The 27,303-nt window shown below is 48.6% G+C and overlaps 1 protein-coding gene across 3 annotated transcripts; it reads right to left on the bottom strand.

Moving 5' to 3' along the window:
* Positions 1–16,063: 16,063 nt before the first annotated feature.
* FAM19A3 (family with sequence similarity 19 (chemokine (C-C motif)-like), member A3) lies at positions 16,064–22,214 on the bottom strand. Of its 3 annotated transcripts, none has more exons than XM_012000762.1 (5): positions 21,999–22,214; positions 19,958–20,073; positions 19,134–19,283; positions 18,165–18,357; positions 16,064–16,674 (listed from the first exon to the last, which is right to left on the bottom strand). In XM_012000762.1, exons 2-5 carry the CDS (start codon positions 20,070–20,072, stop codon positions 16,623–16,625), a joined length of 510 nt encoding a protein of 169 aa, XP_011856152.1. In that variant the 5' UTR covers position 20,073; positions 21,999–22,214; the 3' UTR covers positions 16,064–16,622. The 3 variants fall into 3 exon arrangements, 2 of the variants coding, with proteins under 2 accessions (XP_011856152.1, XP_011856153.1); XM_012000763.1 differs by having other exon boundaries at positions 18,165–18,289; positions 21,999–22,060; XR_001008307.1 differs by having other exon boundaries at positions 16,527–16,674; positions 18,165–18,326; positions 21,999–22,054.
* Between the last annotated feature and the right edge of the window lie 5,089 nt (positions 22,215–27,303).

The raw sequence follows: 27,303 nt of genomic DNA, 5'->3' as shown, positions 1-27,303 counted from the left end.
GCGAGAGTGCAGTGGCGCGATCTCGGCTCACTGCAGCCTCCGCCTCCCAGGTTCAAGCAACTCTCCTGCCTCAGCCTCCTGAGTAGCTGGGGTTAGAGGCGACCGCCACCACGCCCGGCTCGCAGCTGCCTCCTTCTGAGTAAAGCAGGGGGAAGAGTCCCTGGGAGTAACTGTCCAGCCTGGGGCGGGGCGAGTGTGCTGGTATTGGGGGTTGGGGGTTGTGGGGAGTGTTGGGCGGAAGCTGGCCTGGGAGAGCTGCAGTCCGCATTCCTCACCTTGGAGACCAAGCACCCTCCCGAAATCTTGCACACACATTCTTAGTCTCCCCTGACCCAACACGTGCGCGCGCGCACACCCCTGCACCCGACCTGGGACCCACTCTACCTCCCTCTCTCACATCTTCTAATTGACTAATATCTACAATTGCAAACAATTTTTTTCTATTACTAACTTAGTTAAAATATTTTTCCGGAGGGATTATTGATATCGGCTTACCAGCAGCTTAATCTTTAACGATAAGTAACTAAAAGCAAACAACGGGTCGGGCGAGGTGGCTCTCGCGTGTAATCCCAGCACTTTGGGAGGCCGAGGCGGGCGGATCACGAGGCCAGGAGATCGAGACCATCCTGGCTAACACGGTGAAACCCCGTCTCTACTAAGAATACAAAAAATTTAGCCGGGCGAGGTGGCAGGCGCCTGTAGTCCCAGCTACTCGGGAGGCTGAGGCAGGAGAATGGCGTGAACCCGGGAGGCGGAGCTTGCAGTGAACCCAGATCGCGCCGCTGCACTCCAGCCTGAGCGACACAACGAAACTCCGTCTCAAAAATAAATAAATAATTACATACATACATACATACATACAAGCAACGTTTGCAGCCTCATGGTCGCGTGCTGCCCAGCTAGTGCGTGTGCGCGGCGGCGGAGAGCCAGGAGAGACGTCCCCAGGTGGGAGCGATGGAGAGAACCTCTGCCCTCCAGCCTTTAAGGCTGTCCCAGGTATCACTCCCAAGGAGAAAAAGTCAAGGCTCCAGTCCACTTGGCTATCATGTTTCCCGCGCAGTACTTGGCGAGAGCTTACGAGTGGAGTGGAATTCGGCAGCAGCTCACGCTGCTCCTGGTTTTTGGACCATCATCTTTGGGAACTCTGGGAGTACCAGAGCTGCCCCGACTCGTCCCGTGAGTCTAAGCGAGTTACCTTTTCAGCATCTGCCTTTCGACCCTCGCTGAAAAACCCATCGGAGGACATGCTCCTCACTCGCGCTCTCCACTGCGGCTTAGGCTCTGGGCGGAGCACCAGGCTGGGTCTGGGAATCTACGTGCAGAAAAAGAAGTTAAAGAGAAACTTGATCCTGGGCCAGAGTGAAAGGGAAGACCAAAGACCCCCAAATCCCTGACAGCCAAAGGGCAGGAATAACTTGAGAGCAGATTCCAGCTCACCCCACCCCAGCAGCCCCTCCCTCCTAGGTGGTACGGCCTCCTCCCTTTCTCTCCAATTCCAGGACATGGGTCCTCCGGAATTGCCACAGTTCATCTCCAAACTCCTCTTCCAGCCTTTCCTCACAGTTGGCCAAGATTCGGATGGTGACCCCTAAAAAAAAAATAATAATAATTATTAACCCAAAGCTCCAGTAAGTGTTCAGTGTTTGCTTTTGTGTGAATACAGCCGTAATATGGACTTGAGGAGAGGCGTTATGGGCCTTGGAGAAGGCAGCATGTTGGGATTCTGGGCCTTCAGAGTCCTTCAAACAGCACATGGGCAGATGCACGGGGCCAGTGCTGCCACCCATTGTAGCCAGATGGTGGGAGAGAAAAAAGCAATCATCCGTTAAGGAACGGAGAGCCCAGAGTTGGAAACTATCCTCATCCTCCTCCTTCCCTCTCTGCACCCCCAGGCAACCACTGCTTTTGGCCCAAGGGCTATTATTTCTTACCTGGATTATTGTCAAAACATCTGTTTTATTGCCCAGTCTTCAGTTTCACCCACCCATCGGGTCTTAACAGCTTCATCTCTAAGGTGGCAATCTGCCTCTGCCCTTGCCCTTGAGCCCTTGTGGGGTTCTCTGTTGTCTTTAAGATAAAACTCAAACTGTACAGCAACCAGCTTCTTTCTGAGCTCAGCCTTGGCCAACTTTCAGCCTCATCTCTGCCATCTCTCCTTACCCCTTGTACTCTAGCCATTGCTAACTACTTACTTGAATTTGCCTCAAGTGTTCTTTGCAAATGCTTTTCCCTCAGCATTTGCACTCCTTTCCCTCCAACAGACACACACACACACACACACAGCTTTTTGCCTGGCTGATTCCCACTCAAATTTAAAGACCTTCTCATGGCTGGATGCAGTAGCTCATGCCTGTAATCCCAGCACTTTGGGAGGTCGAGGCAGAGGACCACTTGAGGTCCGAAGTTCGAGACCAGCCTGGCCAACATGGTGAAACTCCATCTCTACTAAAAATACAAAAATTAGCAGGGAATGGTGGCACATGCCTGTAATCCCAGCTACTCGGGAGGCTGAGACAGGAGAATCCCTTGAACCCAGGAGATGAAGGTTGCAGTTAACTGAGACTGCACCACTGCACTCCAGCCTGGGTGACAAGAGTGAGACTCCGTCTCAAAAAACAAAAACAAAAACAAAAACAAAACTTCCTCAGGATGCCTCCCTCATGCTGGATTTGGGTTCCTCTACCCTCATTCCTGCCCCAGAGCATAGAGGAGACACCTATGTCACAGCACTTACTACCCAGTCTATCCCCTGGCCTCTTACCCCTTCCCTAAACACTAATTTTGAAGTGTTTGGACTCTAGACAGCCAATCCTCAAGGAGATGACCAGAACACATCTCCTGGGTGATGGAGGGATGTGAGTGTTACAGCTAAGCAGACCTAGGCTCAAAGTCTTCGATTCCTTGTCTGTAAATTGAGAATGGTAATGTTTATCATATGGAATTAGTGTGGTAATTAAATGAGATAATTCACATTTTAAAAGTCTGCCCCTCAAATGTCATTTACTACATGCTTTTTCCTGGTCCTGGACTCCCAGCCCATGAGACAGCTATTGAATGCCCTCAGGCTTTCTTTCTCCTCTGAGCATCTGCCTCTGTAAACTGGTGTTAGCAACCTTACCTCACAAGTCCCTGTGGGAATTAAATGATTCAAGGTATGTGTAATAAGTTTATTGAATTACAAGCCAGAGACACTGTGTGTGTGTTTTTTTTTTAATCACACTTTCACCTTTTTTTTAACTTTTAAGTTCAGAGGCATAAGTGCAGGTTTGTAACACAGGTAACCTTGTGTCATGGGGGTTTGTTATACAGATTATTTCATCACCCAGATATTAATCCTGGTATCCATTAGTTATTTTTCCTGATCCTCTCCCTTTTCCCACCCCCGACCCTCCCCAAAGCCCCACTGTGTGTTGTTTCCCTCTATGTGTCCATGCGATCTCATCATTTACAAGTGAGAACATGTGGCATTTGGTTTTCTGTTCCTGTGTTAGTTTGCTAAGGATAATGGCCTCTAGTTCCAGCCATGTCCCTGCAAAGGACATGATCTTGTTCTTTTTTATGGCTGCATAGTACTCGTGGTGTATATGTACCATATTTTTTAAATCCAGTCTCTCATTGATGGGCATTTAGGCTGACTCCATGTCTTTGCTACTGTGAATAGTGCTGCAATGAACATTCACATGCATGTATCTTTATGGTAGAATGATTTATATTCCTTTGGGTGTGTACCCAGCAATGGGATTGGTGGGTCGAATGGTATTTCTGTTTTTAGGTCTTTGAGGAATTGCCACACTGCTTTCCACAATGGTTGAACTAATTTACACTCCCACCAACAGTGTATAAACATTCCCTTTTCTCCAAAACCTTGCCCCACCTTGTTTTTTGATTTTGTAATAGTAGCCATTCTGACTGGTGTGAGAAGGTGTATCACTGTGGTTTGATTTGCATTTCTCTAATGATCAGTGATGTTGAGCTTTTCTTCGTATGTTTGTTGGCTACATGTGCGTCTTCTTTTGAAAAGTGTTTGTTCATGTCCTTTGCCTATCTTTTAATTTTTTTTCCTTGTAAATTTGTTTAAGTTTTTTATAGATGCTGGATATTAGATCTTTGTTGGATGCATAGTTTGCAAAAGTGTTCTCTCATTCTGTAGGTTGTCAGTTTACTCTGTTGATAGTTTCTTTTGCTGTGCAGAAGCTGTTTATTTTAATTAGATCCCATTTGTTGATTTTTGTTTTTGTTGCAATTGCTTTTGGCGTCTTCATCATGAAATCTTTCCCATGCCTATGTCCTGAATGGTATTGCCTAGGTTGTCTTCCAGGTTTTTATAGTTTTGGGTTTTACATTTGAATCTTTAATCCATCTTGAGTTGATTTTAGTATATGGTGTAAGGAAGCGGTCTAGTTTCAATATTCAGTATATGGTTAGCCAGTTATCCTAGCACCACTTATTGAATAGGGAATCCTATCCCATTGCTTGTTTTTGTCAGGTTTGTGGAAGATCAGATGGTCGTAGGTGTGTGGTCTTATTTCTAGATTCTCTATTCTGTTCCATTGATCTATGTGTTTGTTTTTGTACCAGTGCCATGTTATTTCAGTTACTGTAGCCCTGTAGTATAGTTTGAAGTCAGGTAGCGTGATGCCTCCAGCTTTGCTCTTTTTGCTTAGGATTGCCTTGGCTATTCCACACCTTCACCTTTAATCCCAACATGTGGACTCATATCTGTGGTTCTGGATGAAATCTCGGGCAGCTTCTGTGTATTTTTCTGGTTGCTTTCAGGTAATAGTCCTGGTCACTTTCATGAATAAGAAGAGGGAAAAAAATAATTTGTTAATATTTACCTTAGAGTAATCCTCCTTATCCTCAGGGGATGCATTCCAAGAGCTCCAATGAATGCCTGAAACCAGGGACAGCACTGAACCCTGTATATATAGTACTATGCTTTTTCCTATACATACCGATGATAAATTTCCATTTACAAATTAGACGTAGTAAGAGATTAACAACAACGATAATAAAATAGAACAATTACAACCATATGCTATAATAAAAGTTATATAAATATGATCTTTTCAATCATCTGGGGTTGGCCTGGGCATTTTGGTTTCTGTTGGTTGGAAGGGCCAGGAGTTGCTATAGATGTGAAGTGGGGGAGAATTTGTATATGAAGTGGAGGAGAATTGTGTGTGTGTGTGTGTGTATGTGTGTATGTGTATATCTGTACCTCTGGCTATCTCTCCTTCCAGGCAAAATATTGAATATTGAAATATCAATATTCTCAGACCATGGTTGACTACAGGTAACTAAAACCATAGAAGATGAAACCACAGATAGAAGGGGACTATTGTAATATATTCATATTAGTGTGAGAAAAAAATACTTTTTGTTTGTTTGTTTTTTATTATTCTTTAAGTTCTAGGGTACATGTACACAACGTGCAGGTTTATTACATATGCATACATGTGCCCTGTTGGTTTGCTGCACCCATTAACTCGTCATTTACATTAGGTATATCTTCTAATGCTATCCCTCCCCCTCCCCCCACCCCATGACAGGCACTGGTGTGTGATGTTTCCCGCCCTGTGTCCAAGTGTTCTCATTGTTCAGTTCCCACCTATGAGTGAGAACATGCGGTGTTTGGTTTTTAACTACTACAGTCCTCATTTCTATAACTGGTCATATGGTCACAGCTGGTAGTTTTAACTTCATTCTGTATTATTCAGTCCATATTACCTTTGCTTTCCGCAAACACTTCACCTAATACAGTCGCTGAATGATAGCTCTGTCACATAATTTACTTATGTATAATTAACCTAGGAGGATAAATTGCCTTTTAAACCCACAGAGCCCAATGCTATGGGGCTAGAAAGCAAAAATTTCTCTAGTGGATCACTAGGAGTAACAATGAGAGGAGTCATTTCTACTTCAAATCTTTGATTTTCAGACTCATGAATCCTGACTATGAGAAAAACAGCACAACATACTGGTCGCTGATTCAGGGCATTGCGAAAGACATTGCATCAGCCCAGTGTTAGCTGGCATTGTGCCTGACCCCAGAAAGATCATTCTTTTTAGACCATTTACTCCAGGGCAATCAGCACATTGTAAGACCTGTGAATTCTATGATCGTAAGCCCATTGCCATGTTTTATTTGCTGTAAGATGAGTTCCCTGGTAAGAAGCTATGCTTAGTGGAATACTATAACAATGAAAAAGATATTCTGTAAGTTGGTGTTTTGGGCAGCAGCATGTGGACTGGAAAGAGAAGTCCACATCCAAAGTGAGTGTCTACTAGGAGAAGTGTTGCCTCTCTCGTGATGAAAGTGTTCCAATGTAATCAATCCGCCATCAAGTGGTGGCTGTTCAGTCTGGGGAATACTGCCTTCTTCAGGGTTCAATGTTGGTCTCTGCCCTTAGCAGATTGGGCACTCAGCAGTGCCTGGAGACAGATCAGATTTGATGAGTGGAAGCCCGTGTCGCTGTGCCATGCATACTTTCTACCCTCACCACCATGTACACTTTGATCATGAGCCACTGGCAAAAGACAGGGATGACTGGAGGAAATGGCTGGGGAAAGAGTGTGGCATCTTAGGGGTCTGATTTTTAAAATCCTCCTCTACTGAAGTTGTACTTTGGCAAGCATTCATGTAATACATGAATATTTTCACACTTTGTGTCAGCTCATGACTGTTGATTTGCATAGTTCTTCTCCAGACTTCCTTATCATCAGTTTTCCAAATATGTTCCCTCCAATACCGTAAGTATCCACACCCTGAAAGTCAAACCTTTAGCCAGCCGCGGCACACACACACAATTTGTGGCTGTATCTGGGGTTGGCCTGGGCATCTAGGTTTCTGTTGGTCAGAAGGGCCAGGAGTTGCTATAGATGTGAAGTGGGGGAGAATTTGTGTGTGAAGTGGAGGAGAATGTGAATGTGTGTGTGTGTGTGTGTGTGTGTGTGTGTGTGTGTGTGTCTGTACCTCAGGTATCTCTCCTTCCAGGCAAAATGAACAACCATATATACTGCTCAGAATTCTGCAGAATGGTGGGATTTTCCTTTACCACTATCGTTTAGGGTCTTCTCTGAGTAGGGCAGCAGTGCTGCAATTATCTTCCATATGGTTGGTAAACCATTGACGAAGGAGATTGAAGGTGTAACGCTGGCCCTACCCGTTGAAAGTAAACTGCTTCGGTGATCTTTCCTAACAGATATAAAGAATAGGCCGGGCGCAGTGGCTCACACCTATAATCTCAGCACTTTGGGAGGCCAAGTGAGGGCAGATCACCTGAGGTCAGGAGTTTGAGACCAGCCTGGCCAATATGGTGAAACCCCTGTCTCTACTAAAAATACAAAAATTAGCCAGATATGGTGGCAGGTGCCTGTAATCTCAGCTACCGAGGAGGCTGAGGCAGAAGAATCACTAGAACCCAGGAGGCAGAGGCTGTAGTGAACCGAGATTGAGCCACTGCACTCCAGCCTGGGTGACAGGGCAAGACTCTGTCTCAAAAAAAAGAACATAAAAATAAATAAGTAAACATTTCTTTATTCAATAATAGCCAGGCCATTAGTTGCATACCAAGTACCAAAACCATCTTTGCTCCAGTAAAGAAACCACATCTGGGCTGGGTACGGTGGCTCACATCTGTAATCCCAGCACTTTGGGAGGCTGAGGCAGGCAGATTATTTGGCCCAGGAGCTCGAGACCAGCCTGGACAACACAGCAAAACCCCATCTCTACAAGAAATACAAAAATTAGCCAGGCATGGTGGTGCACACATGTAGTCCCAGCTACTCGGGAGGATGAGGTGAGAGGATAACCTGAGCCTACGGAGGCTGAGGCTGCAGTAAGCCATGATGGCACCACTGCACTCTAGCCTGAGTGACAGAGTGAGACCCTGCCTCAAAAAAAAAAAAAAAAAAAAAGGAGGAAAAAAGAAATCACATCTGGAACAGAGGCTAAAATTGGAGCCACCCTGATTAGGTTTGTGATAATCCACTGTCATTCTTTAAGGTCCATCTGTATTCTGCAAGTTGAAAGAAGATATGGTACAAATCACCACTACTACATCTTTCAAGTTCTTATGGTGACACTAATCTCTGGAACAAAATTGCTTTGGGCTTACTATTTTGGTAGGTACAGGCCATTCTAGAGGCTTCCACCTGGCATTTTCCACCATAGTAGCTCTCATTGCATGAGTCAGTGGAATTGCCAATATGAGATGGAAATAGGAGTGACTCTTCTCACTGTCATCCCTAATGATTCACCAGCAAAATGTTAATTCCTGTTCCCAAGACTCTGGGCCCCACTGATTTAGTGGTATTGGGTTCTAAGAGAAGAATGTCTTCACCATGGGGCACAACAGTGACTCCTACTACACTCAAGTCAAGACTGGCCTTGTTGGTTTTTAGAAATTTCACCCCTGGAGCTACAGGAAATAAGGGTTTCTTTTTTTCTTTCTTTTTTTAATGATTTTTATTTTTATTTTTTCTGAGATGGAGCTTTGCTCTTGTTGCCCAGGCTGGAGTGCAATGGCGGGATCTTGGCTCACCGCAACCTCCACCTCCCAGGTTCATGTGTTTCTCCTGCCTCAGCCTCCCGAGTGGCTGGGAATACAGGCATGCGCCACCATGCCCAGCTAATTTTGTATTTTTAGTAGAAATGGGATTTCTCCGTGTTGGTCAGGCTGGTCTCAAACTTCCGACCTCAGGTGATCCACCCACCTTGGCCTCTGAAAGTGCTGGGATTACAGGCATGAGCCACTGCGCCCAGCCTTATGATGATTTTTAAACTTTTATTTATGTATGTATTTATTTACAGATAGAGTCTCACTCTGTCACCCAGGCTGGAGTGCAGTGGTGCGATCTCAGCTCACCTTGGCTTCCTGGGTTCAAGTGATTCTCCTGCCTCACTCAGCCTCCTGAGTAGCTGGGATTACAAGCATGTGCCACCATGCCCGGTTAATTTTTGTGTTTTTGGTAGAGACGGGGGTTTCACCACTTTGGCCGGGCTGGTCTCAAACTGCTGACCTCAGGTGATTCCCCCGCCTTGACCCCCCAGACTACTGGGATTACAGGCTTGAGCCACAGCGCCTAGCCAAATAAGGGTTTCTTTTAAGGCAATAATAGAAGCATCCTGCTCCTGTAATCAAACCTTGAGCTTGGCATTTAAAGTCCTGAGCACATCATTTTCTTCCTCTACGTGTTTGAGTACACCTAGAAGCAATCAACGAATGCTCCTATACTCTCTGTTTCCATTAAAATGTTTAGTGGGGGCAACTACTTGGCCAGCCAAAGACTTGCCTTTAAAGACATTTGTATTACAGGTGACTACGGGTGATAATTCACGTATCTCTCTTGCCACTGCATGCCATGATTTATCAGTGTCACCTATACCGATGGTAATAGGATCATTAATGCCTTTAAATCTAACCAGGTCAGTTCACAATTTTTATCCCTAATGTTCTATTCCTCTGGAGCCATTTCCAGTACCTACTTGATGTTTATTATTGATACTAATGGTATTGGTCAGGGTTCCATCAGGGAAGGAGAACCACTAAGCATGTTGTGTAATAAGAGATTTATTATGGGAAGATTTATTATGGGAAGGTGGCTTTACAGAATTGCTGGAGAAACTGGGAGAGTAAAGGTTTGAATGAAGAAGTTGGAGGACCAGAGAAAAGCCACTAATCAAACTTTCAGGACTCAGGAATGCCAGCTGCTGGAGCAGGATCCTAGAGAGGAGAGTTTATAAAAGTCTATTGCCTCTGATTCTGGGGTTGGCCTGGGCTTTTTAGTTTTTGTTGGTCGGAAGGGTCAGGATTTGCCAAGTAAGGCTAAATGTGGTGAGAGTAAGTATAACCTGGAACCTGCTGACAATTCTAACCTATGACAGCTGCTAAGTAATTGTGGCAGCTGCTTCACTTCTCTGCCTTACAAATCATTCACAAATTAATCTTCTGGCCAACTCTAAACCAGAACCATGCAGGGGATGGGATTCTGGGAAATGTAGCTCCAGCTTACCCAAACTGACACAAGACAAGACTACCACATGCCATTTATTTAGCTGCTTGATATTGAATGAATTATTTAATGTCTATGAGTCTGTCTCTCTAAGTCTCTTTCCATCTCAGAGTGTGGGCATTATCTTGTGTGGGAGGATACTTTCCTGGATTTCTGCAAGATGCGCTACGGCTGGCGATCCCCCGTTTACAAATCCCTTGATGTGGGTGATGTCTCCTTCCACTGGCCACTTAGGACTTCCTCTCAGACTCCTGGCTTCTGGTAAGCCCTCCCTAGCTGGGGTCACCTGTCTCTTCCAGGAAGCCCTCTTGGGCAGTCCACTCTTGGCCTGTGAAAAACATGCAAACATCATGCTCTGCTGAGCTCTTGGGGGCAGCTCACTCTCAAGGTGGTCCTCTGGACTCTCTCCAGAGCAACCAGCCAGCCATAGCCACTCGCCTTCAGATTATTTTCAGGTCTGAGTTCCTGGGTCCCTCATACTCCAATGGATTCAAGTCAAGCTCTTGGAGTTCTTCTCTGGAATCCCCCTCTGAAGTGGGTTACAGTAAGAAACAATCACACCATTGGCCAGGGTGGAAGAAAGTGACAACTCTCTCCGGTCAGATCTTCACTACCACCTGCCTTTCAACCTTAGTTCTTAGCTCTCTCTCATGCAGTCTGGAGGTGGGTAACAGCTATTCATCACCCCTTTTGCAAGTCTAGCATCTTGATTTAGAATGTAGGAGGAGTTTAGTGTAGTTGACACTCAATTTTATTTTACCTGACCTTTAGGGCCTCTGTCCGAATTTTGAGATGGGAAGAGTCCCACTTAAATATGTGTGTTTGACACATGGTAGAGTTTCACTAATACAAGCTATGGTGTATTGCCAATCACCCAGCCTTGTGGTCAATCAAGCCTTTAAAAATGGCTGGAATCCACTTCCTCTAGACCAGACTGAAGGGGAGTTTGCACCCTCATGTATGGTTTGAAAGGTAGTTGCTTGGTCCTCCTTATGCCCAGTCTACATATCTATTATAAATAGAATGTTTACAGCCATATGAGCCCAGTAGCTGCTGTGCCCATGCACACGCCCAGACTCGTACTTGATGACAAATCACAAGTTCCAGGAAACCAGGAACCATCTTAGCTGCTCACATTGTGGGGAAGAGGGAAGTGAGCCCTCCTCAGTTCATTGAGATGGAGTACATCTCAGCTACAGCAGGGGGAGTGGGAATGTGCAGTTGTGTGCTGGGCTGTGTGCTGCCAGTGTGCCCTGGGCTAGCACCTGTCTTGATGAGTCAGTCTCTGTGCTAAACTGGTTTTTATGTATTTTGAATATTGTCCTTGCTTGTAGGCATGGAGATACACAAATCCACAGACACACAGAAACACCAGCAGCAAGGCCGGGCATGGTGGCTCATGCCTGTAATCCCAGCACTTTGGGAGGCTGAGACAGGTGGATCACAAGGTCAAGAGGTCGAGACCATCCTGGCTAACATGGTGGAACCCTGTCTCTACTAAAAATACAAAACATCAGCCGGGCGTGGTGGCAGGCGCCTATAGTCCTAGCTACTCAGGAGGCTGAGGCAGGAGAATGGTGTGAACCCGGGAGGCGGAGCTTGCAGTGAGCTGAGATCGCACCACTGCACTCCAGCCTGGGTAACAGAGCGAGATTCTGTCCCCAAAAAAAGAAAGAAAGAAAGAAAGAAAGAAAGAAAGAAAACAAAGGAAAGAAAGAAAAGAAAGAAAGAAACACCAGCAGTGTACATGCATAAACAATTACATCTTCACACACGGGTGCACATGCAGTTATTTTCCTTAAGCTTAAAAACAGAAGTTTCATGAACCTGGAAAATATGAACTGAACTGATCTAGGGTGTGACAACATGTTAGGAAAGCATCTGCCCTGAAGTCTTTCTCTTGGCCTCTTAATCTTTACGTCTTCATTTCTTTGTTAGATATCACAGGTGGCACCGGAAGGGATTAAAGCAGGCAGAGGCACAGCCTCAAATACATATATGTATATATATCCCCAAACTCAGGAATACAGTGCAAAGTCATCGTTTCCAGATTGCAAAAGTATATTGCGAAAGATTCAACTGAAACACTAAGGCTTCAGTTGGCAAAATTTTTGTACAAAGGATCAGATAATGGGCTTGACGCGGTGGTTCATGCCTGTAATCCCATCATTTTGGGAGGCCAAGGCAGGCGGATCACCTGAGGTCAGGAGTTCAAGGCTAGCCTGACAATATGATGAAATGCCGTCTCTACTAAAAATATAAAAATTAGCCAGGTATGGTAGCATGCACCTGTAATCCCTGCTACTTGGGAGGCTGAGACAGGAGAATTACTTGAACCCAGGAGGTGGAGGTTGCAGTGAGCCGAGATTGCACCATTGCACTCCAGCCTAGGCGACAAAAGCAAAACTCGGTCTCACAAAAAAAAAAAAAAAAAGGATTAGATAAATATTTTAGAATTTGTGATCCATATGGGCTCTTCAAAATGACTCAACTCTGCTATTTAGCATAAAAATAGCCATAGACAAGAAGACACAAATAAGCATGGTTATGTTTCAATATAACTTTATTTACAAAAAAGGAAGCAGGCCAGATTTAGCCCGTGGGCTTTAATATGCAGCCTGAAGCACCCGGAAGCTATCCAAGTGGCTTCACTGATCTCTAAGGTTAATGGGGCTCCATTCTGTCTCCTTGAGAAAGGATAAAAATCAATTGTTTTGGATGCGGCATCAGTTCTGTTTTTATTATTTTGTGCTGTGCATTGTGTTCTTCTGAATGAGTGATCTCAATCCCTCTTTTTTGCTCCTCCTTCCCTCTTCCTGTGTATATATCTCTACGTGTTTCCCATTCTTCATTCTGTTCCCTTGCACTCGCAGGGTTGAGTGACTTTAGAACGGGACACTTTCACATTCATCCTTGCTAAAATCCTGGCTTCTTTTCAGGTTCCTCATCTATACTTGATGTGCAGTAGTAGAAAGAACACTTGTCTGGATCACTGGACAGGACACACCAACAGCTTGCTATGTGACAAACCACCTAGCCTCTCTGAGCCTCCCCTTCATCATCTGTCAAATGAGGGAGTTGGCTAACTAGTCTCTAAAATCCCTTGCAAGCTGGGTGTGTTGCCTCACACTTGTAATCTCAGCACTTTGGGAGGCCGAGGCAGGAGAATTGCTCGAGGCTGTCTTGAGGACGCTCAAGACAAGACCAGTCTGGGCAACATAGGAAGATCCTGTCTCTATTCTAAAAAAAAAAAAATGCGATTGGGCCAGCTATTCAGGAAGCTGAGGTGAGAGGATCACTTGAGCCCAAGAGGCCAAGGCTGCAGTAAGCCATGATTATGCTACTGTACTCCAGCCTGGGCAACAGAGGGAGACCCTGTCTCAATAAAAAAAAGAGAAAGGAAAGAAAGAAAGAAAGAGAAAGAAAGAAAAAGAAAGAAAGGAAGAAAGAGAGAGAGAGAGAGAAAGAAAGAGAGGAAGAAAGAGGGAAGGAAGGAAGGAAAGAAGGAAAGAGAGAAAGAGAAAGAGAGAAAAAGAAAGGGAAGGGAGGGAAGGAAGGGAAGGAAGGGAAGAAAGGAAGGAAGGAAGGAAAGGAGGGAGGGAGGGAGGGAAAGAAGGAAGGAAGGAAAGAAAGAAAAGAAAGACTTTAAAATCCCTTGTAGCTGTAAGCTTGTGATTTTAGGAAGTTGCAGCCTCAATCCAGGCAACTGTCTGAGGCCATTAATTAGGATGTCACTCATAGACCTTAACGAAACTGCTAGGATGCCAACAGAAATTAGCCACATGATCTCCTGTGGTTGGTAACCTTCCTAAGGCCTTCACAGCTGAGGACAGTGTGGGCACGGCTAACTTCAGACTGAGATTCCAATCCAGTAAGGGGAGAAGAGGAAGATAAATGACTCCAGGAACCTTATGTTCCAGGAAAATTCATTTGCATTTTTAAACTGTAGCTACAAAATGCACACAAATACTGATTCAGTTGGAAACTGGACCCTAGGATGCTATTGTCGGGGAGGTGGGACACTCTCCCTTCTCCGTCAGACCCTCCTATGTAGGGGTCGTCTGGCTACCTAAAAGATACCCCTCAAATCCCACCAAAAAAATGTATGAAAAGGTAAGGAGGAAATGAAGGCTTTGAGGAGCTAAAAAAATGAATTAGGAGTTAGCAAATTCCAGCATGTGTCAAAGGAAAGAGGTCTTCTCTGTAGCAGGGATGGGCGAGGTCAGGGAAGGTTGGAGAACCCAGACTTTGGCTGAGGCAAAGGCTGGCAGTGGTTGGCAACTCAGGAGAGAGTTTGCATAGCATCATCCCCGCTATCAGGCCCAATCCCCAGCTCAGAGCCCACCAGCTTGTGGATGCAGCAGGTGGGCAGGGGGCTCGAGCCCTCTCCCTCCCTCCTGGACACAGTCTTGAGGGTGCAGCATGAGTAGAGATAAGCCCCCCTTCTGGCCTCCGGAAGAACAGGTTGTTATTATCTGACTCTGCTAAAGCTGTCTCATTTGTAGCCTAAATAATTCACTCACCAATCTCTCAAGAAGCATTAGGAGAAAAACAAAACCTGACCCAGCCCTCATGCTCAGGTTCCCATTGCACAGAAGGCAGGCCAGGAGGCTGGGAGGCAGTCCCGCACTGCAGAGATGGCCTGCCTTCAAAGGTTCATGGGGTTGGCACCCTTCTGAAAAAAGACCCAGAGTCTGTTTCTGTACAGCTAAGACTTGAGCTATTAATAAGACTAGCTTTTGCATTTTAAAGACATTTTAAAACAAAATAAAACAAAAAACAACAACAACAAAAACAAAGAATATGCAACAGAGACTATGTGAACTGCAAAGCTTGAAATATTTACTATCTGGCCTTTTCCAGAAAAAGCTTGCCAATCCCTTAATCCATCCCCACCCTCCATCCTCCAACCTTAAAGGAGGCAATGATGATCTTTGATCAACTCCCTGACTACCCTACCCCATGAGCCCACCATTTGCAGAGATTCTGAGTTGTGAATTCTGGTATTTACAGTCTAGTAAGAAGCTGGCACCATTGTTCACCCCATTGCCAAAAACAAGAAAATAAACTGGAGTAGGGCGAGAAAGGGGGAATATCAGTCTTGGTTCTACTGTGCGGGGAGGAAGGGAGAAGCTGAGACTCAGCCACAAACTATAATCTGATTTGTTTCTCTGAGGCTCAGAATTCAGCATTGTCCAGGTTGGTCTCTACTGACACTCCCCTCCCTAGGGCCTTGGTGATCTCACTGCCCACAGTCTCAGAGGCTGCAATTCTCTTACTGATGAGATATCTAAGTAGCCCATGCCTCTGAGGCCCTGAAGCCTGTGTATCATCCCTGAGCCATTTAGAGTGTCAGCCTGACTGCACTGACCTTTAATTCTAAACAGAGGTTCTAGCCTTTCACCCCTGCTGCCCGGCAGGGCCTTTGAAAAGAGAAGACTCTAACCAGTTCTACGTCCCACCTAGAATCTCTCCTGGAGCCAGAGTCTTTGAGAATTATAGCCCAAAGACCCCAGAAGAGATGGGTCAGAGTGGCAATGGAGATGCCAGCTGAGCCCCAGCTGTAACTGGGTTGAGTGACCTCTGGGTGTCATAACACCTGCTTGAAATTTTGGAGGATGAGAGTAGAGTGGAAACCAGATGGTCCCACATCCCTATGTGTGGATATTCTGGGTTATTTCAGACAGGAGAACAGTGACCTTAGTAAAAGTCCCTGCTCTAGCATCTCCCAAGAAAAATGTTGCTGCTGTCTAGCCTGTACTTTGCTGGTTCCAGTAACTTGAGATAAAATTAACACGGGAGGCCTATGTTGGAATCCTATTATTCAGGCTAGTGGAAAATCATCAGTCTTAGAGGTTTGGGAGCCCAGGCTATGAGATCTTGGGCAAACTGCCTGACCTCTCTGGGGCTGTTTCCTCATCTGTTAAAATAAGCAAACAAACAAACAAAAAACCTGAGGTGCTTGGATGGAGGTGATTTGAAAGTCCTGTCCATCCCATACCCAATGAATGGCCCAAACCAGGCCATACCTGTGCCGAAGATTTGCTGGGAAGTTATTTGGCTTTATTTTTACTTTCCTTCCCCAAGTCAATCCAATCCAATCCCATCCAAATGAGATACCGCTGGTCTGGGATAAGGGGAGAATGTTTTCCTGCAACATGTTAGCAGCTTGCTGGGGATTCAGAACTGATGCGAAAGAGGGAGGTGGTGGGTGCTGAATGTGACCTCCTGTCTCTATGCCCTGTGGCCATGGGGTATCTGAAGAACTGTGGGAATCTCATTCCCAAACCTCCATCATGCCATAGCATGTGGCCCAGAAGCCACGGTCTGGTATCAAGTACTTTAACCTAAATTATCTAAATTGTCTGTCATCAACTCTCCAATTCAACTGGACATTCCTTGAGGGTAGGAATTGTGTGTTGACCTTCGTGTCTCCAGAGAAGCTCAGCTCCACACCAGGTATGTGGTTGCAGATCCATCCATATCTGCTGAGCGGCTTAACTGAAATGCCCCGGAAAGACTGATGCTGCATTTTGGCATGAGGCATGTAAGTGAATCCCCATCTTTCCTGGCTGATGACCGGATACCAATCTTCAGTCCATGGCTCAATCAAGCCTTTCTTGTCCAGGCCGTGACCCCCAAGAGCTATCGTGTGACCTGGTGAAGAAGCGATAGGGTAAGGTTAGAGAAGCGAATGCCTATTCCATTCCAGCATGCCAGAAACTACCCAGAATATGCAGGTCACTTAGAGGCCACTGCTGCCGATCCTCTCACCCTAAAGCAGGCCAGACTGGGAAAGCATGGCCTGGTGACCCATGCAAACATACATCACACAAGCCTCCCCACTGTTTGCTTCAGAGTAGCTACCCAAATTGCAAGCACTTCCTTACAGGCTCCAAACCCACACCTATAACATGGTGACAAATGTCACAAGCTCTGTAGTGGGTCTCATTCTCTTCTGATGTTAAATATACTCAGAATGGCTGTCCCTCATCCCTGCCTACAGACAGAAAGAAGATGCTCTCCTTTAGAGCCAGTCAAACTTTTTCTTGCTGTAGCTCCTTTTGTTCTGTGCTCTGTGAAAATGGTTGCTGTCTTCAGAAGCTGAAAGTTGTCTTTTTTTTTTTTTTTTTTTGAGAAGGAGTCTCACTCTGTCGCCCAGGCTGGAGTGCAGTGGCATGATCTCTGCTTACCACAACCTCTGCCTCCCAGGTTCGAGTGATTCTCCTGCCTCAGCCTCCCAAGTAGCTGGGATTACAGGCACGTGCCACCACGCCCAGCTAATTTTTGTATTTTTAGTAGAGACGGGGGTTTCACCATGTTGGCCAGGTTGGTCTTGAACTCCTGACTTCTTGATTCACCCACCTTAGCCTCCCAAAGTGCTGGGATTACAGGCGTGAGCCACTGCACTCGGCCCTCCTTCTCTATTTTCTTCTGTGTTTGCTTGTTTGCTGAGTGTGGTGGCAGGGAGGGAAAGCCAAAGGCAGAGCCCTGGCTCGCTCCGTAGTGTCACTCTTCTGTACCAATGGTGATGACAGAGCAATGCAGCTGATTAACCATGACACACATGGAGCTGCTAACGAGTTTGATAAAAATTTAATTACCCCTTGTTCTGTGGGGCAGGCAGCAAACCATGAAAGTAATAATCCTCTTGGGTGCTGTGAGAGTAGACAGAGAAATCTGACTAGAGGAGGGTAGGTATGAACTGTAGGGAGTCAACAACAGTGGGAATGGGGTGGAGGTGGGGGACGGTCATGGCAGAGGTGAGTGGCAGAGTGGCTACTGTACCTGGAGTTCAGGTAGAAGTAGCAATTCCTCCCTCAATTATCTAGAAAATTTTTCCCATTCTCTATTATGCTTTTATAGGCCTGATATTTTCTGGAGGCAAACTAATTCCAGGCAGAGAAGAGGAAACCAGGGTATATGCACATCAAGAATCTTCCCAGCACACACTGGATTTCAAGTCCTGACCCCCCCTAACTCCAGTCCCAGTGAGAACAGACCTAGGAGGACTGTCTGTGAATTTCATGGCTCACGATCTCACCTTGGGACACTGACATCCTAGACCTCCAAGGCTCCTGTGCCCCCTTTTCTGCCCCTGGTAGAGGGGGAAGGGGAGGGTGGGATGAGGTGCCCACCCAGGGTACCTTGGTGGTTTTGACTTTGTGTCCACTGCTGCAGCTCCATCCCGACAGGTCCGGGAGCACCTTACACTCCTCCCCCGGCAGGCAGGGCTCCATCTGACACCACCATCTCTGCAGGACGATGGAGGCTGTGGGAGCAGGAGGCGGAGTGCAGCTCTAGGGTCTCTATGAGCACAGTGGGCAGCCAAGAGCAGGTCTGCGAATGAGGTGCACGTTTCCACACACCCCTGGCCTTGAGGCATGCATTTCCCTCGTCTTTCCCCTACTCCAGGCTGCCTAGAGAGGCAGTACTCAGGCTGAGGCCTGGGGACATAACCCCCAACTTTAATCCCACCGATCCCTGAATCTCCCCAGACAGTGAGGGGCGAAGGCAGGCAAAAGTGTCTCTAAGGTGACCATGTCACTAGCATAGATGCACAACCAGTATACTCCCTCTGTGGTGTGTGAGCAAGGGTGTGAGTCGTCTGGAGGGGTCTACAGACCAGGAGTGCATAGCTGGCATAGCTGGTATGCGCATGACACAGTGGGCACGTGTACGGGGTGCCAAATGAGTGTGGGCGTATGAGTGTGGGTATGAAGGATCACATGTGTCCACACAGGAAAGTGTGAGAGGAGGGCTGAGAAGGAGAGGAGGGTACGCGGAGGTGGCCAGGGAAAGGAGCAGCGGGGGAAGGAGCTGGAGGAAGTGTGTGGAGAGAGGAGTGGGGCTGTGTGAGGGAACGCGCCTGTGTGTGCACCAGGCAGAGGGCACGCGAGTGTGGGAGGCTGCGCGCATAACGAGAGTTTTTCTCATCTATGACACAGGGATGGCCACATCTGCCCTCTTCTCCCAGAGGGGGCCCCACCATTTGAGACTAATCATGAAAGCCCTGAGACGGGTATGAAATTGTATCCCCAGCAGATGGCGAGGCCTGAACAGGCCTCCTTATGGCTCGGCTCAGGGCCCTGCCCGGGTCCTGGCCTCTCACTCACCGTCCACGCAGGAGGGCTTTGCCCGCGTGGTGCCGGCCACCTGGCCAGAAAAACAGGAGCATTTCACCGTCTGGGAGCGCTCCTCGATGCGGTTTCGGTTGCAGCAGCGGTGAGCCGCAATCACCTCGCAGGTGCCCTGCTGCACAAGCACTGAGGGGAGCCGCCCAGGATTAGACGCCCAACACGCCCGACCCGCTCCCTCCCGCCACCCGGGCTGGCCTCCAGCCCCTCTTTCCTGCTTCATGGAGGGCTATGGAAGAATGGAAGAGATGGCCAGTGGCGGGGGAGGAGGAAGTGGATGAAATCTTCCGGCCGCTTCACAGAGCTCCTACTCTTCCTCCCTCCCCTGTGAGACCGTGCTCTTCACCCTTTGGCAGAGCACGGCCCCTGGGCAGAAGACAGAGAGTCCCGCACCAGCCCCGCCTCCCCAGCTTCCTCAGGGTGAGGGCAAGGGCCCCAGGGCTTACAATGCGTGGGGAGGATCATCCGCTTACACAGGCTTTAGCCATCCCAGAAGGAAAACCACAGAATTAGGCCAGGAGGCTAGAGTTAAGCCCCCGCCCGAGGGCCTCTCTCACTACAGAACACCTTCCAGCCTGGAAGGAGAGGTGAGCAAAGGGTCTGCCCAGACCTTCTCTGGGGCAGGACAGCAGGGATGGGCAGAGTTCCCTGGGTAAAGAGCAGAGGAGGAACCGGAACCCCTAGAATCTCTGGATTTTACTCTGCCTCGGAGACCTGCCTGCTATGGAATACGGTGGAGTGGTGTCCAGCTCCCCAGGTGTTCTGGGAAACTCCCTCCCTGGGCCCTGCCACCTCCTCCAAACCTGTAGCAGTGGGAGGCTGCAAGGCAGCCAAGGTCAGGTGGGTCCACAGCCAGGTGAGGCACAGTGCCAGCAGCCAGCCGCCTGTGCTCCAGGTCCGCGAAGCCCTCTCACTCATCCTGTGGAGAGAAGCACACATTCTGCTCAGCTCCAGGCAGAAGCTCCCCTGTGCCCAGCCTGGGTACCTTCTCTGTGCCACACACTCTGGGAGGCACAAAGATGGGGAGGAGGCACACCTTGTCCCCAGGCATCTTTCAACCTGGCACAGAGTCATGCAGGCAGTAATGAGTGCTACAGGAAGAAAAGGAGAGCCTTTGGAGGAGACGACATTTAAGAGGCATCTTGGAGGATGAACTAGATATGGGCCCATGGAGGGCTGTGACATGGGAGGGACAATAATGCTGACTCCTACTCTTTGAGTGCTTGGTTCCAGCACTTCACATGCACACTCTTGAATTCTTCACAACTGTCCTACAAAGTAAGATTATTATTACCTGTTTTACAGGTGAGCAAACCAAAGCTCAAAAAGCTGGGACATAACCTAAACAACCATCAGTAAAAGACTGGCTGAATACATCATAAAGAGTCTGTACAAATGCAGTCTCATCCAGATAGCTGTAAAAAACCAATGGGGAAATGCTTTATGTCCTGACACATGCAATGATCTCCAGTGATAATCCACTGTTAAGGGGGGAAAAAAAGCAAAGTGTAGAATGGTGTGTATACAATGTGTATAAGGCAGGCCAGGAGTGTGGTGGTTCACGCCTCTAATTCCAGCACTTTGGGAGGCCAAGGCAGGAGGATCACTTGAGGCCAGAAGTTCGAGACCAGCCTAGGCAACATAGCAAGACCCCCATCTCTACAAAAAATTAAAAAATTAGTCAGGCATGGTGGTGCACGCCTGTCGTCCTGGCTACTCCAGAGGCTGAAGTGAGAGGACTGCTTGAGCCCAGGAGTTTGAGGCTGCAGTGATCTATGTCTGAGATACTGCAATCCAGCCTGGGCAACAGAGTGAGACCCCAGCTCAAAATTAAATATAATAAAATGTGTATAAAGGAAGGATTATCTATATTGCTCAGATATGCATAAACTAGCTTTGAAAAATGTATTTTAAAACTAGTGGCCGGGCACGGTGGCTCAAGCCTGTAATCCCAGCACTTTGGGAGGCCGAGACGGGCGGATCACGAGGTCAGGAGATCGAGACCATCCTGGCTAATACGGTGAAACCCCGTCTCTACTAAAAAATACCAAAAAACTAGCCCGGCGAGTTGGCGGGCGCCTGTAGTCCCAGCTACTTGGGAGGCTGAGGCAGGAGAATGGCGTAAACCTGGGAGGCGGAGCTTGCAGTGAGCTGAGATCCGGCCACTGCACTCCAGCCTGGGCGACAGAGCGAGACTCCGTCTCGAGAAAAAAAAAAAAAACAAACCTAGTAATATTGTTTGCCATCAAAAAGGGAAACTGGTTGGCTGGGAGATGGAGGTAGAGGAGAGGCATTTTTCTCCTGATTTATTTCTTGCTTTTTGAGCTTCCAACCACGAGAATGCAGTAGCACTTCAATTTAAACAGAATTTAAATTTAAAAAGGAAGTGATGAAACCAAGGCTAATAGAAGTTAAATGACTTGCCCAAGGCCAGGCAGCATGTGGGTGGAAGAGTCCAGAGCCTAGAAGCCTGCCCTCTGCCCACTGTACCACCTTGCCTCTGCTCTCTTCCCTTTTCCTTTTCCTCTTTCATCGTTGATGGTTTGGGCCTCCCAAAGCTACCCCGAAGGGCAGGCTGGAAATGGAGGGAATCCTAAGGAAGCAAGAGGCACAGAGTTGCTAGGAGCTGTCCAGTCATAGAAGGGGGTGGGAGCAGTACCAGGAGGCAGCAAGGCCAGAAGCTCAGGGGTGGGCCTGGAGCACTACTGGGCCCCCACAAGTGCCAGTGCAGCTTTGGGAATACCAGAGGCCAAATCAACTGCCAGGACCCAGTTGGTCGATGGATAGGGTACTTGATCTCTGTCCACCCCCGCTACTCCCCATCTTCAATGTCTCCTCACTCACCTTTTTGGGGATCTTTCAGTTTCTGTCTGTTCATCTGCTGGCCTCAGACTCACTCCACCTGGACAAGTAGGAAAGATTCTTAGGGGGTTGCAAAGGATAGAGGGAGCCCATGGCTCTGCAGGGGGTGAAGGAGAACCTGGGAGAGGGCAAGGGGGTGGGCTGGGCACTGAAGTTCAACCCAATTCTGAAGCTGTTCTCAGGTGCCAGGGCAGGGACAGTCTCTTCTAGCCTGGGAATCTGGAGGGGACCTTGCAGACTCTGGGATCACACAGGGTGGTGAACCTGAGAAGGGTGGCCTGAGGGAGTTTCTGTATTCCAAGAGTGAAGCAGGGTGATGGTAGGAAGGGGTCTAAGAATCATGGCTGTCATCTCTCTGGCCTTGGGAGGGAGCTGAGGGTCAAGGAAGGAGCAGAACCTGACAGATTCCTGCTGGAAGAGGCACGTGGGAAAGAGTCCTGAGGCCCTGATCCTCTCTGCTTCCACCTCCTACCCACTATGGCCCCTGCTTCCTGGACTCACATAGAGCTGGCTTGGCTTAGCCATACTCGCCCCCATTCCCACTCCAGAGGACTAGAATGGGGACACTTCAGGTCCCTGAGCCTTTGAAGGCCACAGCCTCCAATAGCTTTCCATGTCTCCCTAAGAACCTCTCTTCCCTCACCACTCTAAAGGGAGGCAGAACTGAAACATATAGGATGGTGGGGTCCCATAAGGACAGAGACCCCTGAGTCCTAGCTCCCAGGAGTGAGAGCATAAGGGGGATCTGGAGGAAGACAGAGGAAGAGGTGCCAACTCCCAGGGGATGGGTGTGCTCCGTGGGCTGAGCTTCCCACCCTTCTAGATGTGCCTCTTTTCTGAGTAGGCATCTCTTCTCCCTGCCCTCTAGGAACCCTCCTTTTGACCATCACAAATGCAGCTTTGTCTTCTCTCAGGTGATCCTATTTCCCTCTGAGCTGCAACATCCTCCAGTCCAACTCAGGCATCTCTCCTAGGAACCCCAAGGCCCAAAAGACCTCGGTGGGGTGGGCAGCAGAGGGGTGGGGGGTGTTCATTTGGGCTCTCATCCCTGGTGTTCTATTCCCTCCCTCCACCCCGGAAACAGCTGGACATAGAAGCTTCTGGGATTTGTTTTTCGACTTCCATGCTCCTGCCTCAGTTTCCTAGCCTATTTTTCCTAAACCCCAATCCAGGGGTTTAGTGAGGCTGAGTTAACAGCCTGCATTATAAGGGTTTGAGGATGTGAACCACAAGAACCCTCAACCTTTCTTCACCTTCTCTCCCCACAAACCCCCCTAACGCCTACTCATTCCTCCACATTCTGAGCCCCACACCTGGGACCTACCTGGTCCACGGTGGTGCCCACTGGTTCGACCTGCTGGCCTGAAGTCTTCCTTGCCCCTGAGCCAGGGACCAACACTCCGAAAGACAGACTTTGGGAGGGAGCGGCCAGCTTGGGTGCTGTCTAGTCTGGAGCCCCGTCCCCTTCACCAAGTTGCTGCGCCCCGGGACAGCGGGGTTCTGGTCAGGCAGGTTGGCATCATCCGCAGGGCGGGCCCGGCTCTGGGCACAGGGGAGCTCCGGGCCCGGCCCCGCCAGCTCTGCAGAACTCAGCCGGGTTTTTTCCAAGGTTCCTGCCGGCAGGCTGGGGAGCGCGCAGCCGCCGCCGCAACCGCCGCCTCGCCCCGGGCTATCCCCGCTCCTCCAGCCCGGCGTGGGCGCCGCCGCCTCCTTCGGGACAGCGCCAGGCGCTCGGCTGAGCGGATGGGCACAGCCGGGACGCAGCGGCCCCTGGCGGCCGAGGGCAAGAGGAAGGGAGAGAGGACATCCGGCCCCCGCAAGTTCAGTGCGGTTGGACACCTCCCTGGTGCAGGCCAGGCAACTCAGAGGAGGTCCCTCAAAACCCTCAAGGTCTCGTGGCCCTCAGTGCCCTGGCTCAGGGGAGCTGGAGGTGCTGGGGGAAAAGGAGCTGGGAGTGACGAGTGATTGACTATACCCTCAGGGTTTTTGAGCTTTGAAGATTGCAGAACTGCATTGTCCAAGACTGTAGCCACTAGTGGCATATTGATATTTAAATTTAAATCTAAATTAATTAAATAAAACTCAAAATTCAGTTCCTCATTAGCATGCACCATATTTCAAATGCTCAATAGCCACACGAAGATAGGGACTGCTGTATTGGACAGAGCAGATGTAGAACATTCCCGTCAGTGCGCAAAGTTCTGTTCGACAGCACTCTTCTAGATTGATATTTAGGAGGGATAGTGAATATCTCTTCCTCTCCCAGGAGTGGTGCTCTCAGGGGCTGGGAGGGCTAGAGGAAGTATAAGGGCGTGGGCATTAGGCAGGAGGACAGTAGTAGGCTATGAATGGTCCCTATGGATGATAACTGTGAATACCAACATGGGAACTAAACTCTGAGACCTAGTTTCTTGTTTCCCTTCCTTCCTTCCTTCCTTCCTTCCTTCCTTCCTTCCTTCCTTCCTTCCTACTTTCCTTCCTTCCTTCCTTCTTTCCTTCTTTCCTTCTTTCATTCTTTTTCCTTTCTTTTTTATTTTTTTTTTGTAGGGGGACAGGGTCTCATCACTCTGTCACCCAGATCTTGGTTCATTGTAACCTCCACCTCCTGGGCTCAAATGATTCTCCCATGTCATCCTACTGAGTAGCTGGGACTATAGGCGTAGTCTGTAGTGCACTACCAAGCCAGGGTTTATTTTTTGTATTTTTTGTAGAGACAGGGTTTTGCTATGTTGCCCAGGCTGGTCTTGAACTCCTGGACTCAACTGATCCATCCACCATGGCCTCCCAAAGTGCTGGGATTACAGGCGTGAGCCGCGACTCCTGGCCTGAGACCCAGTTTCTTTATCAGAAAAATTGTAATGTAATTAATTGCAACTGAATAATTCTTTACAGGGATCTATTCTGGATGCGAAAGTATTAGACAAATGAGAGGGAGTTGTGTTCTGTGAATTGGAAGGAACTTTCCTCTTAGTTTAAGAGGCCTTTGGGTTTGGAGTGATGTGAAGGGGAGAGACAAGGCAGAAGATGACCAGTTCTGGACCCTGAGCCACCAACGTGGCCTGAGATAAAGGGGCCTGTCTTGAGGCTCTCCAGTCCCCCTCCTTGGCTCAAGCTTCACGCTCCCCCGGCAGGGCCAGTCACTGAGCAGAGTCTCGCTCTTCACAGAGAAAAACATCCCACAAGTCTGCTTCTTCGTGCCCCACCCCCTTTTCCCTCTCACTTTCCGCTGCCTCAGGGATGAGTAGAGGTGATGACCTCACCAGGTTCTGGGGCAGTCTGAGGATGGAGGAGGCATAATGATGTCAGAAATAGGAGGTGAGAGGTTCAGAGAGAGGGGAGCCTTAGGATGAGGCCATGGCTGGGGGCTGTTCTAGAGCTGCAGGGAGCTGTCATCCCCTGCTGGTCGTCTGGTGCTGGGGCTGGGGGGGTCTCTGGGCTTACCTCTGCGGACCTCTTGCAGCCACACCATGGTGCTAGAAAGAGCAGGGAATAGGAAGCTGGGTGACACCAAGAAGCGGTAAGTAAACTGTCCCAGAAACACTGAATAATAAAAAGCAACCAGGAGTTATATTTGTTTCTTCAGTTGCTGGCTTGCTGCTGCTGTTATTTATCTGAGAGTTGGTTTCAGTTTTTCTCAAATAGCAGGGGAAAACCTATAGAAGCAGGTTGTTCTTTGTCCCTGTCTGCCTTTGCTGCTCTGTTTGCCTTGGGGTCTGTTTTTTGTTTTTTTTTTTTTCTCTCCTGTGACTTCTTTTCCTCTGGCTGTCTGCCCAAAGCTCAGGTGCAACATAGCAGGCACAGTAAGTCTACCAACCTGAATGACCACTGTGGGATCTTTATTTGGAAGATGCCAAGAAAGTCATCCCTTCTGGGGACACAGTTTAGCCTGGGGAACAGAGTGGGATGTGGTCAGGAAACACATGGCCGACAGATCCCAGAAAAGTTCCAGCTGTGAACTGGGTGTAGTAGTCCCTGATGGCTACCTCCAACTTGCTCGATGGCCACAACAGCCTTGTCCCCATTTGAGATGTGTGGGTGGGTGGTGTCTGTGGATACCCAGTGATCAACTTTCTGATAGGAGATTTAGAGACAGAGCTCTTGTGGCATCAGGTCAGTATCACCCTCTCCTAGAGGGGAGAAATTAGGAAGAACAGGCAGCCAACCAGTCGCTGGGCTCGGTCCTGGTCTTCCAGCGAATGGGCTTTTACTCGTCTTAGACAAAGGCTTAGCCTGGCCTCTGTCTCCCCCTGGCGGCAGACATAGAACTTGCTTAGCATTCCCGGACAGCTCTCAGCCCTGGCCCTAAGAGAAGGATGGGAGGGGAGGAACCCCCACTCCTCTCTCTGCCATTGATCTCTTTTCTAGCCCTTCCTCCCTGATCCGGAGAACTAAGCTTGGTTCTTAAGACAGAGCAGGTTTGAATGGCAGGAGGCAGACATAGGTGTGAATCTTTCACTGACTGTGTGACCTCTTGGGGCAAGTCACGGTAAAATGACAAGAAGCGTCCGGTCCTGCCTCATCCATGAAACTGATAGAAAAAAACCCACCTTGAAGGATTGGTGTGCAGGATAAATAACCTAATAATGTATGGAACGTGCTTTATAAAGAGCCTAGTAGGCAGTACGTCTTCAACAAATAGTATTTGTTATGTTGTTTTTATCCTATTAATAGCTAGTCCTGCTGTGATCAGGGAAGGTCTACATTGTGGGAAAGACCTGGGTTCTGAGAGAGAAAGGAGGGTGGGAGTGGCACCCTCTAGATCCCTCTAGAGGGATCTAGAGGTGGTCTTCATGGGGAACAGCGCATCAGGAGCCCAGGAATCTACCCCGGCTCCTGATTCCGGGGTGGTCGGCTGCAGCCTGGTCATTATCCCCGCACCCCCACCCGGTACCAGCTTGCCCGCTCTCGCTCCAGCAGCCCCATCCAGAGGTGGTGTCACACCTGGCGCCTCATACCAGCGGCTCCGAAGCGCCTGTTTTGCTCTGAGGTCATTAGCTCCATGGCTCTCTGGGCAGGCTGGCCACACCGAACCAAGAGCGAGGAGGCCGCACCCCCTTGTCCCTCAGCCCCTGTCACAATGGAGACGTTCTAGCTGATGTCTAATCTAGCGCACGGCTGAAATAAGGTTTCCTTCTCTCCGCCCCCTTCCCACAGCAACAGAACCTACCCCTAAGAAACGGAGGCGGGGCCAAGCCGAAATGGGGCGGGGCAGAGGCCGGGGGTCCGTGCGCCCGTTCCTGGGGTGGCCCAGAGCAAGGGCAAGTTTCGCCCGGGACCCGCCCAGCTG

The sequence above is a fragment of the Mandrillus leucophaeus genome, unplaced genomic scaffold (genome assembly GCF_000951045.1).
Source record: "Mandrillus leucophaeus isolate KB7577 unplaced genomic scaffold, Mleu.le_1.0 Scaffold64, whole genome shotgun sequence".
NCBI classification, from domain to species: domain Eukaryota; kingdom Metazoa; phylum Chordata; class Mammalia; order Primates; family Cercopithecidae; genus Mandrillus; species Mandrillus leucophaeus.
The sequence above is the reverse complement of the archived record's forward strand: the minus strand, read 5'-3'. Positions and strand labels throughout refer to the sequence as shown.